Source organism: Chamaea fasciata, unplaced genomic scaffold (genome assembly GCF_029207755.1).
Source record: "Chamaea fasciata isolate MVZ Bird 193981 ecotype frontalis unplaced genomic scaffold, bChaFas1.0.hap1 SCAF_3, whole genome shotgun sequence".
Lineage (NCBI taxonomy): Eukaryota > Metazoa > Chordata > Aves > Passeriformes > Sylviidae > Chamaea > Chamaea fasciata.
Genome location: NW_027094088.1, coordinates 10,846,984 through 10,862,118, shown reverse-complemented (window position 1 = coordinate 10,862,118; position 15,135 = coordinate 10,846,984). Strand labels below are relative to the sequence as shown.

Genomic DNA, 15,135 nt, shown 5'->3' with positions numbered 1-15,135 from the left:
AAGCCGCCGCAGTCTCCGGCGGTGTCAGGGGCTTGTCGGGCCGGGGCAGCGGCGCTGTGCCAGCCCGGGCCGGTTCCCGTGTTACGTCCCACGGGCGTGTCCTTTAAATTCCGCATGGGAGCGGCGCGGGGCAGGCGAGCGCCAGCGGAGCCGAGCGGAGCGGTGTCACCCGAGGAGAGATGGCCTCGGTGGGTTCCCCTGCAGCCTCCACGCAGCCCGCCCTGCCCTCCGGAATCGCCGTCTTCAAAACCATCCCCTACGCCTTCATCCTGCCGGAGATCGTGAGTATGCCTCGCTCCGCTGCCTCAAGGGACCCACTCCTGGCTAAAATCCGCCGAAACCATCCTGAAGGCATGATTACTGGGAAGTGACATCTTGTCTTTGAGCTTATGCTGAATGCACAAAATATTCCTGATGGGGGTTTTAGGAACAGCTTGAGGACCAGGTACACTCAGCTCCATCACAGCCTGTGTGAGGGTCACTGGCTGCCGTGGGGCGGGGAGAGGCTCAAGAGCTGCTGGCTCGTCCAGGGCAGAGGAGCAGCTCTTGATATCATTAAGCAGGTCTTGTTGTGTAGAAATGGTTTGAAAATCAAGGAAATTTTGCTCTCTATATCAAGTCGTTCCCGGGGTTGAATGCAATTGGGCGTCTTGTAATGTGTGACATTCCATGATTCTTTCAATTGCTTCTGGGTCCAGAGGGCATTCAGTGGGACCGGCCAAGATAGCAGCAGGTGTACTTTGTCATAGTGCACCGGGGCCCACAGGCACAATCCCTGCCTGTGGCAGTGGGCTCAGCTCCCTGCTGCAATTCCAGGAATTTCACCCACCGCAGCTGGGATGGCACGGGTGGCACAGGCTCATCCTGATAACCCCGTGTGCTTTTTGTGCTCAGTAAATATTTTCGGTGGATCCAGTGCATGCAACTTACTCCAAGCTGGTGCGTGGAGCTGAGAGGATACTTCCTCGTGCTGTGATTCCAAGCCCCCGAGATTAACGAACGGGCAGGGCTGGGCTGAGGCAGCCATTCACTTTTCACAGATAAAAGCACTTTTTCTGGCTTCTCCACCAAATCCCTCGGGGTGAGACATTTCCTTGTGTGGAAGGCGGCAGCAAACCCTTCCCTTTTGTGTGAACACTCATTTCCCATGAGTGTTCAGGGAAACCAGCGCCAGCTTGCTTGTTGTTGCACCAGGATGCTCTGTGAAAGATGCAGGGGTTCCGCTGGCTGCTGCAGCCGGCCTGAGAGGGAGGCGAGGAGGGAATTGGGGAGGAAAAGAGCTTTTCCTCATCCCACACTCATCAGAGGCGCCTGTTTGTTCCTGGCAGATCTGCGGGACCTGGGTGTGGATCCTCATTGCTGCTACCTCTGTCTCCTTGCCGCTGCTTCAGGGATGGGTGATGTATGTGTCCCTCACCTCCTGCCTCATCTCCCTGCTGCTCCTCTTAAGCTACCTCCTCGGCTTCCACAGGAACAGTGAGAACTGGAAAGTGCTGGTAAGGAGGGGATGGAACAGGGGCAGATGTTGGCAGCAGCAACGTGGGTGCAGGACCACCATGACTGGTGACGCACCAACCCTCTCCTCCTTTTGCCTCGACTGCAAAGTCCAGGGGAGCTCTGATGTGAAACCACTGCTTGGGAGGGTTCGGTCCCATCCCTGTCCAGGCACGTGTCCCCCTTTGGGGCACTCACAGGTGTTTTGTCTTGCAGGACAGTTTATACCATGGCACCACGGCCATTCTGTACATGAGTGCCGCTGTCCTGCAGGCTAACGCAACTATCAACTCTGAGTCCGGCCCCAATGCACCACTCACCTACCAACTCAACAGCGCCGCATCGGTGAGTCCAGAGCACCCTGCCAGGCTGCAGAACACACAGTTCCCCCTGGGAGAGGCAACAGCACATGCTAAAGCCACAGCAGAACCACCCCAAGCCCCACAGCGTCACACTGGGCAGAGCTTCACCTCCTCACCTCTGTGGGTCATGCAGCTAGCATTGGCTACTCAGGGTCCACCAGTTCACAGACAGCCTGACGTGGCTGGATCCTGGGAAAGGCTGAGGCTTTGCCTCCCCTTTGAGGCTGGAGAGAGCTCTATGCTGGGCGGTTCCCCAAGCCGAGAGCACTGGGAGGAGATGGGGTTTGACTCTACCAGCTGACCCTCCCTCTTCTTCCTCTTGTGCAGTTCTTCGCCTTCCTCACGACCTTCCTGTACATCCTCCACGCCTTCAGTATCTACTACCAGTGATCCTGGCAGCATCAGATTCACCTTTGGAGGACAAGGACTTTCCCAGTGTGAGAGACCCTGCTGTCTTCCCAAGGTGTCTCTGCCCCAACCCTGTCACCAGGCCTCAGGAACAGCAAGTCCTTTTGCGCTTCACCACAGGAGGGATTTTGTTGGCACAGTGTTGGTGTGCCTGTGGGACATTTCCTGCCTTGCCTGGGGGCTATGCAAGGGGAGGGCCTGGGTGCAGGCCCCAAGGCTCCAATTCTGACATTCTGCCAAATATTGGCACTAAGGGAAGGGGGGGGGAAAAATCACTGTTCCTTCAGCAAACAATCTCCTTTCTTCTGTTATTTGCCTTTCCCTGGTTCAGCTCCATCCCTCCCCAACACCAATTCGTAACAATGATACAAGATTGTGTTTTTGACTTTCAGATGGTTTTTTTGGTAAATGCTGTATTTGGAATAAAGTATCAACTGACAGATTTTAACGACCCTTTAAGCTGTGTTCACTGAACATCCCCAAGAGTCAGAAAAGGAAGAGAGAATGTTCGCTTAGAAAGCTACAACAGATTTTAAACAAGTAAATCATAGAACTCATAGGAAATTTCTATTTGTAGTATAAAACTACAGTGTAAAAAGAATTACAACAGACATTTACAGCAGTTCTTCTCCCAAGTCTCCTGATTCCCATTATAAAACCTGCAGCTGTGGACTCCAGACACTGGCACCGCCGCTATGGAGCACTGGTGTTACTGGTGTCCGTCTTCCATATCCTCAGCCTCGGAGTGACTCGAAGGAGCTCCCTCCTCTCCCTGCTCCAGGGAATCCTGCAGGTTAGGGTTAGGGATCGTGTTGGCTTGCAGCACATCCAGGTAGAGCAGGTAGTCCTGGAGGCAGGCTGGCAGCGGCAATTCCCGGATCACGCGCTCCGAGCGCAGACGCTTGCTCCCCAGCAGGGACCGGATCTCCAGGCGGCACAGATGGGACAGGGAAGGAAGGAAGGCTGGAAAACGAAACTCCAAGTCAAATACAGAGCAGCTCTTACTACACAAATATATTTACTTATAAAAAAGGAAATAAAGAGAGAACTTAGTCTCAGTTTCCCCAAAAAAACCCCTTTTGTTTTTTAACTCCAAAAACATCCTCATTAGCTTCAAACATTCTAAATAAAGTGTTATTAAATGACATTATCACTTGGACAACTTAAAAGTGATTACAGACCCTTTTAACGAATTTTCTTTGAAAGAAATCATTAACAAAGTTACCTAAGTGCAGTTTTTCAGTCAAATAACACATGACCTGCTTTCCTGAAGGCTGAACTATGAAAAATTCCTCCACAACCAACTGAATCTTTTTGGCTGGTCACATTTTTATGGTTTGTTTTTAATTACTGTCCAATGCTTACAAAACAGGACAGAAGCTTCATTGGAAATACAAATCAAATTAGAAAAATAAAACATAACTAAGTCATATTGTCATCTTCTCCTAAATCTCCCCACCTGCAGCCTGGAAGCTGGATACATGGAGGCATTATTTTCCTGCTTGTATCCCTTACCAAAATGGCTCTTGGAAATCCAAGTGAACTTCTGCTTGTATTGGGAAAGGTGTTGCTCCACAATTGGAGGAAGTCTGCTCCAATTCATGAACTCCAGGACAAAGTTAAGGACATCCTCACTCGTGGAGAAAATCCTGTGTAACAAAGACTCTCCTAAAATACCTTTAAAAAGCATTTGTAGATTACAGAATAAAAGACCAAAAAGCATCGCATGTGATACACAAGGACAGTGAGATTCGTTCAGTCACTGAGTTGCCAACTTGTAAAACTTGTAGTGTGTTTACTACAGCCTGCAGATAATACAAATATTTCATAACTGTAAGTTTAATCCTGTAGTACCCAATTAAATATAAAACATCACCAAGCTGTTATTTATTTGTGGAAAAACTTCAATAATAATAACAATCATAATAATTTAGAAAATTTGGCTGGAATTTTTGCCACATTGTGTTAAACAAAACAGTCTCAAACTGCATCCGTTTCCTCTCCTCCCAGCCTTGGCCCAGCTTCACTTCCCATTTGTTTCCCATCCCTCCTGACCTATTTCTCCCACTGGATTTTCTTCTTACCATGGCTGTATTAAAGTACTACACACACAATTTGCAGCTAAATTTGGGGTTAATTGGAGATGTTCAATACAAAATTGGGAAGTGATGTTTTATTGCTACTATAGAGAAAGGCAATTTCCAGTCTGGCTTTCTTCCTAAATGAAACTGTTTTACTGCCTCCAGATACGATGTGTGAATGATTTATTTCAGACTTTCCACAACCCCTCCCGTTCCTGATGGTGGCAACTGATTATCAAAGGCCATCCTGTGAAAGCCCGTTCAGCAGCAGCTTTGCACACTAGCACGAGAAGTTTAAGTAAATAAAGACAAGGCTCCTTGCTTACCAGAACCTGCACATGAAATTCACAGGGTTGAAGCCAGCCAGGAGCAGGCAGGGCAGCCATTCCTTGTATTCCTTCTGCGCTGTGGTGCTGTAGTGGATGAAGTCTGTCAATTCCTCCTCCATGGGCAGGGAGCAGCCCAACCTCAGGAAGCGCCGGAACAAAGCAAACTTCTTATGGCACAGGCAGTGTGCCAAGTTAATCCCACGCAGGGTGATCCCATATTTCAGGAGAACATCAATGAACTGATAATACCTGTGAGTGTGAGAAGGAACAGGGGATGCCACGAGGTTTCCCTCAGAAAGCCCCTACCACTTTTTACATCTGTCTTCAGTAAGACACTTTAAAATGGTTTTATTAAAATCCTTTCATCATTACCCACTGCAACAAGGTAATAGGATAAGAACTGAGACTATGACTGGTGTTGCCTTTCAGTGATTAGAGGGCACATTACTCCATAGAAGTGGTGACATTTACTACCTGCCTCGTTCACAGCACAATCACCGACTCTGCATCCCTTCCTAAATTATTTATTATAAAGCAACACCAGGACAGAAAGGGAAAAATGGTGTCCAGGGATTTTTAAAGGTAGCTTCCTAGGAGTAGGCTATGAACTAAATTCACTACTCAAAAACCTCATTAATTTAAATGGCAGCATCTACACCATAAATAAATTTCAATCCATGTAGAAGAAATAATCTGTTAAAATCTGAGAAGATTCAAAAGCCATTTTTGAAGATGTTTTCCTTAGTGCAGCATGTGAGTCACATTCCAGGATGTCACATGAATATTCCCAAGGAGGAATATTAATGAGGAGTGTCTGCAAAGGGGGAGCACACTGGAACTCTGGAAAAACATTAGATGATAGAAAGCAGTTGAGGGAGGAAGGTGGGAAACTACACATTTAAAGTAAGTTAATTAAATCAAATATGATTATGAATAATTTCAAAATATAAGGTTTGCTTACTGCTTTTGGAAGATCATGCACATGGGGGACCTGCAGTCAAAGTCCAGGCACTCCTGAGCATCTGGGCTGAAGCCGTGTTTGAGCAGCATTTCCAGGCACTCCCTGTCCCCGCCGTACAGCGCGGAATACACGGGGCTCACTTTGCCCTCACCCTTGTCACAAATCCGGTCAGTGATCGGAATCAACAACTCCAGAATCCTGCAGATATTTAAAACCACTGTTTTCGGATCTCACTCAACGATTAATCTTAAACACATGGTCATTTTTTCACATAGTCATTGCAGCTTTGGAGGAAAATCATGGTTTTTCACTCTTGAATTTGTAGCTTTATAATTCCATACACAGACCCCTGGCAAATGTTGTGCTTTGGGATGGATTTGGGCTGGAAAGAAGTATTTTAAACCAAACCAGTGACAGCTACTTCCTATCACTCAAAAATTCTATTTACAGCAACAGAACACAACTGCACATTAAATCCCATCTCCAAGGAAGTTTGGAAGTAAACTGGAAGTGTGAGTTGCAAATGAAATGAATTCTTAGTTCCGTGAAACAGAAAAATCATTCTGTTTACAGCTCACAGCCCAGGCCACATCACATTAGTGACAAACACCAGTTCCTCTGCTGCTGGAACTTACTTGTGCTGAGTAAGAGCTGTCAGTGATGTACCATCATTTATTTATTTAAGTACTGTCCATTTGTGAAACATGGAGTTCCTGAGAAATCCTCCTCCCCAGTGGTCTACTCCCAAAACTTCCTTTCACTCTTGGCTCTCTGCTGTGGAACTGACTTGTATCTCTGAAACTGGGCAAAGCTACAAATGCATCTCTGGAAAGATTAAAGAAATCCTTTTGTGGCTTTGATTTTTCTGGCTAGTCCAGCTAATTTAATATTTTAATATAATTACTTCTGCTACTTAATATAGAATTCTAATTAGCAGCTGTTCAAGTCATGTATAATGTATAATGTGGTTATTTGTATTTTTAAATGGAAAAGTAATAGGGCCGTGGAGTGAATTGATATCTGGTTCAGCACTGTGGAAAACCCTCTAAATTCATTAGGATATGGATCAAACTCAGGATAGACGCTGAATTAAAAATCAAATAATCATAGAATGGTTGGGGTTGGAAGGGACCTTAAAGGCGATCCAGTTCTATCCCCTGCAATGGGCAGGGACACTTCCACTATCCCAGGTTGCTCCAAGCCCCATCCAACCTTGCCTGGAACACTTCCAGGGATGCGGCAGCCACAGCTTCTCTGGGCAACCTGTGCCAGGGCCTCTCCACCCTCACAGGGAACAATTTCTCCCTAATATTTCATCTAAACCTACTCCCTGTCAGTGTGGAAGAAACTACTAAGAGACATTTAAAATATGAAAATAATCAGAACTTCCAAACTACAGATCAGTTTGAACAATCAATTTTTCTCCCTTTTAGGGCTGAACTTCCTCCTTTGGGGATCAGATTTGTGTGACCAGGACCTTCTGTCTGAATGCCTCTGCAACCACCTACTTTGCATGGCCCATCTCAGCTGCTGCATGAATGGGTAACTGCCAGTTATCCTCGTTGCAGTAGAGGTTCGGGTCTGCCGCTGCAGCCAGCAGCAGCTTCACACAATCCAGGTGTCCCTCCTGTGCAGCAATCAGAAGGGGGGTGGCCCTGTCCTTGGCTTGGCAGTTGACATCTGCACCTGACACAGAACAAAACCAAAGTTATGTCCATCAGTCATCATTTTTCACAGAGTGACTTCAAACTCAGCAAGTTTTCTGCAGCAATAAGGAAATAAAACCTCTAATATTCGAAATGATGACATGTAACAGCAGAGCTAAAATTGCATTTACTGGGAGTTGACGGAAGGGTAGCAAGGGAAATAAAGGATTGTGGTTACCATGGGACAGAAGCAGCCGCAGACTCTCCAGCTGGCCATACTGAGCAGCCACAAACAGAGGGGTAATTCCAAAGTCATCTCGACAGTCCTTGCTGGCCCCTTTCTCCAGGAGCATTTGCATTATCTCAGTGGAACCCTGAAATAAATGTTTTTAGACTTAACCAGCAGAAAAGTGAGGAAATAATAAAATTTGTTTTTCCCCACATGGTCCAGATAGAAAGAATAAAACCCACAATATATATTCAATATTCTGAAGATGCACTGAAAATTTAATGGTAAAAGAAATTAGGCAAGATCAAATTGATCACTTTTGCTCACTTACATGATACACTCATTTGTATGTGTTAGAAGCATTAAGCCAACATATTTTTAAGTACAAGCTTATGATTGCTAGGGTAGGTTAGGAAAAACTACCTGACAAAAAAGCAATAATTATTAAGGAAATAATTAGCCCCCAGAATACACCAGTTACACAAAAATTACACGATGTGCTCACAGGTTACCTGAAAGGAAGCTTGGTGCAAAGAATTCCATCCAGACCAAGAATGAGAACCTTCAACATTTGTTCCATGTTGGAGCAAAAACTTGACAACCTCTGTGTGTCTGTTTTCAACAGCTTCCATGGAACAGTAATGAAAAAAAAATTCTCATTGAAGAATTTTAAAAAGAAATAATTGAAGTATTTGCATTTAAAAGCTCAAAAAGTCTCACTGCCAACTTCCTGAAACAATAATCTTAATTCCTTTAAACTTGCCCATTATATACTTACTTGCCTTTTATATTTAGATCCCCAAAACAGTGTTGGAGAATGGAAATTACGCCAAAATTCTCCCAAACTTGGAAAAGACTTGGAAACAAAGGTAACATGGCACCCATGATGTCTGGGTACAGAGGTAAGTAAATTGATAAATGTATTTAATCAGATGATTTAGACCCTCAGGATTCACTGTAACAGAAGTTTTGAGCATTCAATTAAGTCAAACATAAATCACAGAAAAAAATTCTAAAATAATGGACCTTAACTGCCAAACTAGGAATGTCAAAACCAAGTCTTTTTACAAAAGAATTAGGGAGGAATTATAGAAGTCAAAAAGACTTTGAAACAGCCTCATACAGATGTAATCCTGAACCACCTGAAGTTTTTCTGCGCTTGATGCAAAAAACCAGTTTGCTTTTATAATTTTTGTTTTGAAACTGTCTGAAGCAGATTTACCCATAAACAAAAGGCTATTTCCACACCCACTCCATCTCTGAGTCTAAAGCCTGATATTTAGGGCTACAAAAAGACACCACACGGCAGGCAAGGAAGAAACTCTGGTGAGTTAAAACTCAGAGAAACTTGAGTTTAAATTGGCGAGTTTAAACTCTTTGGGATTTCAGGGAAGCTCTTGTCACCTAGGAAGAGCGGGGTGGTGCTGGATTCAGTGGTGACGTTGTCGAGGCCAGCCCCAGCTTCCAGGAGAACTCGGAGACATTCCACAGAGCCGTGACGAGCCGAGAGGTGCAGAGCACACAACCCTTCAAATGTCCTCGAATGAATGTAGTCCTCAGCTGAAGCTGCAGAGGAGCATAATGAAGGGAAAAAAGGGATATTTGGCAGAATATTTTAAGAAAATAACAGAGTTATTGAGGTACGTGGCCTACGGAACACCCGTGAATGTGCTGTTATCACCTCAAGTATCACTCATGAACTACAGTGTGTCAACTTCTCTTTACTACAGTTGGGAAACCACACAGAAAATCCCCAAAGAAAGATAGGATAAATCTATGTAACTTTTATTTTCTATGACAGGGTAATTTAGCAGAAAACCACACTATTTCCCAATAGGTTTTCCTTACCTGTATCAATGAGCAGCTTCAGGCACTCACTGGAATTGTGCGCTGCAGCTTCATGGATGGGCAACCACCCCCTGTTATCTCGGACATCGATGCTGTATCCCCGAATAATCAATTCCCTCAGTATTTCAACGTTTCCTTCTCTGGCTGCAAGGCCCACGGCCGAGCACCTGTCAGAATAGGCTTCTGTGAAATCCATCCCTGGTATAGAACTCTGCAGGAGGAGGAAAGGACTGGAGGGGGAAAGAAAACGACATGCGTGTTGGTACAATATACATACAAGGGTTGTATGTTTTGCAGAGGATTTGATTTGGTTCGTAGGGAGATGGTGGTTTGGGAGGGTTAGGGGGAGGTAGTTGCTTGGGGTGGGTTGGGGAAGGTGGTTTGTGGGTTTTGAGGGGAGATGGTTGTGGGGTTTGAGGTGAGGCGGTTGTTTGGAAGGTGTTTGGGGATTTAAGGGGAGGCTGAGTTTGAGGAGAGATGGTTGTTTATGGGGTTAAGGGGTGGTTCTTTGTGGGATTTGAGGGCAGAGGTGGTTGTTAGGGAGGTGGTTGGGGGGGTTTGGGGCGAGGTGATCGGGGGGATGTGGTTGATTGTAGGGCTGGGAGGGCAAGGCAGGTGCTTGGGGGAGCACATTTGTGGGTTTAGGATGTGGTCGCTCGTGGATTTTGGGGGGTCGTTTTTGGGGCTGGGAGAGGCTGTCCGGACTGATGAACGGCTCCCCGGCAGCCGCGGCAGCGCCGGCCCCGGCGTCCTCCCCCGGGGCCGCCCCGCGGCTCTGCGCAGGCCCCGCCGGGCCGGGCCGCCATGTGGGTGTTCGGCTACGGCTCCCTCATCTGGAAGGTGGACTTCCCCTACGAGGAGAAGCTGGTGGGGCGCGTCCGCGGCTACAGCCGGCGCTTCTGGCAGGGCAGCACCGACCACCGCGGAGTGCCGGGCAAGGTGAGCCGGGGCCGGGGGGAGCGCGGCCGCCGCGTCGGGCCCGGGCCCTGCCCCGCGGCCGGAGCCGCCCGCAAGGGCTGTACAGAAACCCACAAACAACACAACGCGCTCCACAGAGGGCTCAGAAATGCCCTCATTTGTCATTTAGGGCGTTAAATACCCTCGGGGGTGTGGGGGGGTGTGTGTGTGTGTCAGGCTGTGCACAGGGAATAAGAAAAGCCAGAATTATTGATCTAAGTAATCCCCACCCCCGCTGTATTTTAACTTATTTTGCTGTCCGGTGAAAATTCATGGATTAGCAAATACTTAAAGTTCTATAACTGTTCTGAGTTTGGAAAAGGAGAAAAAAATTAAAAAAAAAAAACCAAAACGGTGAGAAAAAGAAGCTAAATTTCCAAGTGATCATTCCCAGTGTCATGTGTTTTTAAGCCACGGGGGTGAGGATAATGTATAACCTGCGCCCAGGTAACTCCACTGTAAACCTGAAGCGGCTTTAAAAGAGAAAAAGCATCAAGATTATTTTAAAGAGCGTAGCTTGCTTCGTGGAAGGTTTAATCCAGATGAAAATAACATTCGTTAGACACTCCAACACCATAAAAGAACTTGGACAGAGCTCAAAGACAACACAGTTTGAGCCACCACCGACACGTTAAAGAACAGCAACGAGGAAAAAACAGTTCTTACAATTATACAGCAAATTACATGTTAGCTGTATTTTTAAAATATTTTCAGAGGGTTATTCCTAATACTACAGACAGTAATTAATTCCTCTGATCAGTAAGTATTTAGTAATTTGTTTCTTAATGTTTGTTTTCAGTAGTTTCAGGCAAGACAAGGACTCTGCAAAGCAATTAACGAAATACCCTGCCCTTCCTTAGGCAAACAGATGCTTCTTCCATCACACAATCCACCTGAACATGAAGTTCTCCTCAGTACTGCCCTTCATATTAAATCAGATTTAAATGAAATTTAATGAATTTAGGCTGCAGTTACGGACATTCCTAGCAAGGACAAGAAAGTTGTTTTCCACCACAGAATGTATCTTTAATCCATAAATCTTGGTGACTCATTGCGAGTGCACAAGTCAGAGAACTATTAATGACTATGGAAAAAAAACATTCCAAAAGGAACACCAAAGTTATCTTTGATGTATCATGGATACAGACTCATTTCTGCTCAGGAAATAGGACTCATTTAATGTTCATGTAGCTTTGTTGCCTTATTTTATCAGTTAGGTCAGGAATAAATGGCTCATGCTGGGAGAGAATTAATTTGATGCTAAAAGCAGCAATTTTAAACTGCAGATGTAGTTAAACATCTGTTTTATGATTTAAAATTTTTATGTTTTAAATAATGTTTTAAAGTTTTATACAGCTTTTAAAGTTTTATACAATAAACTTCAACTATTTTATTTCCAGTATTTACAAACTGGCTTCTTACTTTTTCCTACAAGAATTAACTTACTGGGGAAAACAAGCCATTTGCAAGGTATTCTCCCTTCATCCAGGCTCCAAAGGCTCCTTGAGGATAGTTTTACATTAAATTCTTACTCTGTTATTGTTAGTTAATTGTCACTGTTTTAACCTGCAGTAGAATTGAGTATGGACAGCTCATGTAAAGCAAGGATATTCAAACCCATCCCCATTTCTGACTGCCTTAATTTCTGTGTCACAGGCACTGTCAACCCAGAATTTAACATGATGTTTATTTTCTCTAATACACATTAAAAGCTATTCTCAGAAAATACAGTGGAACTGGACCTTACTGGAATTGTGCTGGATATCTCTTGAGCATTTCATTCTTGTTCCTTGGTTTTTTGTTTTGGTTTAGTTTTGCTCATGATTTGGGCCAAAAGCATCTGACTGAATGATGATTTCTTCTTTTAAATTTTAGCCTGGAAGAGTTGTGACCCTGGTTGAAGATGCTGAGGTACAGTACTGCTGTACAGAATGTCCTGATGCATTTCCACTTGTTAATTTTTGCTTTTCTACAAGCAGATAACTGTCTTATCTTTAGGGAAAAGTTCTCTCAGTGTTTCCAAGAGTTACACCAATGGCTCTTGATTGTTTCAAATAATCAATATAACCTGGAAGTAGTTTGCGTCTGTTATTACCACAGGGATATTTTAAAGTACATTCTGGAATAGTCACTTTGTCTATCCAGTTATGAGATGCAGAATTTGATATAAAGATACACCAAACATACGTGATTTGATATCAACATCAAATGATAAATGTAATTGCTTTATTTTCAGCTTCACAAGGTTTAACCAGATTGTGAAGGTATCTCAGCACACCACACCTGTCCAGGTGTGTAACAGGTGTAGGTGACCCTCAGGTCCTTGCCAAACTGTCACTAAACAGAACAGACCTGATCAAAATTCCTTCAAATTCAGCATTATTTAAATTTGTCATTTTCAGACATGAATTTTATGAGGTCAGGGAGAAACTCTGTGTCCTTTTTGCCTGCTCCTTAGTGGCCTGTATGGAGTCTATTTACTACTCCAAATATTAACAAATAAGAAATTGCTTTGCTGGAAAAACCTCAGCATGAGCAGAAAGAGGATGATCAATTTGTGTGATCAGTGTTTTCACTGATAATTCCCTGAACAAAGCAGCCCTTTTATTTTGTGACTCCTACAAACAGTGCAAAAAGCAGCAGAAGGGCAGAAAATCAGTTTACCGAAAGTTTTGCCTAAATGAAATGATTTCTAAGTATCCTTTTAACCTCCTCGGCCAGGGGTGTGTGTGGGGTGTTGCCTACAGATTACCAGCTGGGAAGGAAGGAGAAGTGAAGGCCTACCTGGATTTCCGGGAGAAGGGCGGCTACAGGACCACCACAGTCATCTTCTACCCAAAGGACACATCGGTGCAGCCCTTTGACGTGCTGCTGTACATCGGCACCCACGACAACCCCAACTACCTGGGCCCCGCGCCGCTCGAGGACATCGCGTGCCAGATCCTGGGTGCCGCCGGGCCTAGCGGCAGGAACACAGAATACCTGTTTGAGCTGGCCAACTCCATCAGGAATCTCGTGCCAGAGGATGTGGATGAGCATCTCTTCTCCTTAGAGACACTCGTCAAAGAGCTCTTGAACAAGCACCAAAATCTCAACTCTCTATGAAGTAACCTCCTAACAACCTGGTTCTATCTTCAGAGGAGAGATTTTGTTGGCCATGGTCGTGTGACAGGGAGGAATGCTCCTCTTGTATTGCACTATCCTAATCAATACTGCATATCTTAATTAAGGCTGCATTCAGAATAGGATTTGGTTACTTAAAACTGCCAAAATCATTCTTTCAGGAGTCCAGAGAAAGGCGAGCAAGGAAAGTGTTCTAGGTTTGAATTTGGTATTTTAGCTTTTCATCCAAAGACTACACCTCAAGACAACCACTTAAACTTCTCTTTATGTTTCATTATTATTTCAGGTTTAAAATAAATGTTTAGAATGTTTTTGAGGTCAAGATCAGCATGCAGAGACAAGTTCCATAGATTTAAGTGATTGTTTGTTTGTTCTGATTCCAGACTGCAATGGAGGAATTTTAAGTGGTTGGCTTGAATTGTGTAGTAGAGCATTTATATCAACATTCAACTCCTCTGAAATGAAGTTACGCCACTGAATTAGTCATCTCACCCTTTACATGTTAATTTACCCTTAAATGCACAGGATAAATCATTTTAATGTAAAGGAAATAATTCCTTCCCTTGGCTGCTGATGTCAAGCCCTGAAAACCAAAGCTCTGGGCGCTCTGACTCAAACAAGCCATAACCTGTCAGTGCCTTGTTTTCATTTTTAATCCTGATTTAAAGAATAACCCTAAAATATTAAAATTAATTCAGAGCATGACTTAAAATCACAACACAGCAAGAGCAGAAACTCTGATCTCTGTTACTTCAGGTGCTGTTGTAGCCCCATCTCTTTAAAAACCCCAGCTCCAGGGATAGATTTTAGTTTCAGGGATTCACCAAGAGAAGGTAATTAAGGAAGGAACCCTCTTTCCAGTAACCTTAGGGGGTGTGTATGGACATCCCAAGAGGGTTGGGAAGCCCCCAGTTTAGGCCAGTAGGCTTCCTGATGCAATCCATAAGCACATGGAGTATCTGTCCCAACATGGATTTGTCTTGCTCCTCAAAACTTTTATTTTTATTAACTTTTAACAAAGTATATTTTTATATCTTAATATAAAAGGTCCTGTTTCAAACACCATGTAACGTCCTGTTTTCACATCCAGGGAATGTGTAAGTTTTTAGTAGCAGCCTGGAAGCCTGGATTCTGCATCAGTAATTGCAAAAAAAGTGTGATTTTCCCCTAAGAAGGTTGACCCTTTCTCTTCTTTACATGTAGTTTACATTTGTAAAGGTAAAAATGTGCAATGGCACTCTCTGCTTTCTTTAAAATTCTTTTTAGATTTAAAAATACTTTCCTCAAAGACCTTAAAAGAGGGCAGGGGACGCTTGTGCTCAGTAATGATCCAGAACCATCAGGGCTGATTCTTTAAAAGGCTAATTATTTAAGTACTGTGATTCTGTGTAGCTCCACATTCTCTATCTTTAATTGCCTCCAAGGCTTTGTTGGTTCATTTGCTTCCCAAATCCATAAACCATTGCAATAATATGTGTTCCTGTGTGCGTGTGTACAACTTCAGTGCAATAAAAATGCAGTTCACTGACTATTAGGGTCAGAAACTTCCAGAAATGCTCTGTTTAAAGTGTGTCTGTGCGGGGATGGACATCAAGGTGTGTGTTCATTGCGCCTCGCTATAAAATTGCTTTTGGGGGTGAGAATGACAACACACAGGGGCTACTACAAACTGTGGTACATTAGGAATTAATTAAAGC

The 15,135-nt window shown here is 44.2% G+C and overlaps 3 protein-coding genes across 3 annotated transcripts; 2 read left to right on the top strand and 1 right to left on the bottom strand.

Annotated features, from left to right (window-relative positions):
• The first annotated feature begins 99 nt into the window (after positions 1–99).
• Positions 100–2,730, top strand: MALL (mal, T cell differentiation protein like). The gene is made up of 4 exons (XM_066177963.1): positions 100–281; positions 1,329–1,496; positions 1,711–1,839; positions 2,184–2,730. The coding sequence occupies exons 1-4, from the start codon at positions 180–182 to the stop codon at positions 2,244–2,246; spliced, it is 462 nt and encodes a 153-aa protein (XP_066034060.1). The 5' UTR covers positions 100–179; the 3' UTR covers positions 2,247–2,730.
• Positions 2,731–2,812: 82 nt separating this feature from the next.
• On the bottom strand, positions 2,813–13,186 carry ASB3 (ankyrin repeat and SOCS box containing 3). Its single transcript, XM_066177961.1, has 10 exons — positions 13,100–13,186; positions 9,359–9,588; positions 8,915–9,076; positions 8,023–8,135; positions 7,520–7,655; positions 7,144–7,321; positions 5,636–5,833; positions 4,672–4,923; positions 3,780–3,913; positions 2,813–3,227 (listed from the first exon to the last, which is right to left on the bottom strand). Exons 2-10 carry the CDS (start codon positions 9,552–9,554, stop codon positions 2,974–2,976), a joined length of 1,623 nt encoding a protein of 540 aa, XP_066034058.1. The 5' UTR covers positions 9,555–9,588; positions 13,100–13,186; the 3' UTR covers positions 2,813–2,973.
• On the top strand, positions 10,118–15,135 carry CHAC2 (ChaC glutathione specific gamma-glutamylcyclotransferase 2). Its single transcript, XM_066177962.1, has 3 exons — positions 10,118–10,297; positions 12,191–12,226; positions 13,037–15,135. Exons 1-3 carry the CDS (start codon positions 10,163–10,165, stop codon positions 13,418–13,420), a joined length of 555 nt encoding a protein of 184 aa, XP_066034059.1. The 5' UTR covers positions 10,118–10,162; the 3' UTR covers positions 13,421–15,135.

Coding starts and splice junctions, on each gene's coding strand:
- MALL (XM_066177963.1), top strand. CDS start 180: ATGGCCTCGGTGGGTTCCCCTGCAGCCTCCACGCAGCCCGCCCTGCCC. Junction 282..1,328: donor CCTTCATCCTGCCGGAGATC/GTGAGTATGCCT, acceptor TGTTCCTGGCAG/ATCTGCGGGACCTGGGTGTG. Junction 1,840..2,183: donor AACTCAACAGCGCCGCATCG/GTGAGTCCAGAG, acceptor CCTCTTGTGCAG/TTCTTCGCCTTCCTCACGAC.
- ASB3 (XM_066177961.1), bottom strand. CDS start 9,554: ATGGATTTCACAGAAGCCTATTCTGACAGGTGCTCGGCCGTGGGCCTT. Junction 7,322..7,519: donor GCGGCTGCTTCTGTCCCATG/GTAACCACAATC, acceptor GTTCTGTGTCAG/GTGCAGATGTCAACTGCCAA. Junction 4,924..5,635: donor TGCATGATCTTCCAAAAGCA/GTAAGCAAACCT, acceptor TCACACTCACAG/GTATTATCAGTTCATTGATG.
- CHAC2 (XM_066177962.1), top strand. CDS start 10,163: ATGTGGGTGTTCGGCTACGGCTCCCTCATCTGGAAGGTGGACTTCCCC. Junction 10,298..12,190: donor ACCGCGGAGTGCCGGGCAAG/GTGAGCCGGGGC, acceptor TTTAAATTTTAG/CCTGGAAGAGTTGTGACCCT. Junction 12,227..13,036: donor CCCTGGTTGAAGATGCTGAG/GTACAGTACTGC, acceptor CTCCTCGGCCAG/GGGTGTGTGTGGGGTGTTGC.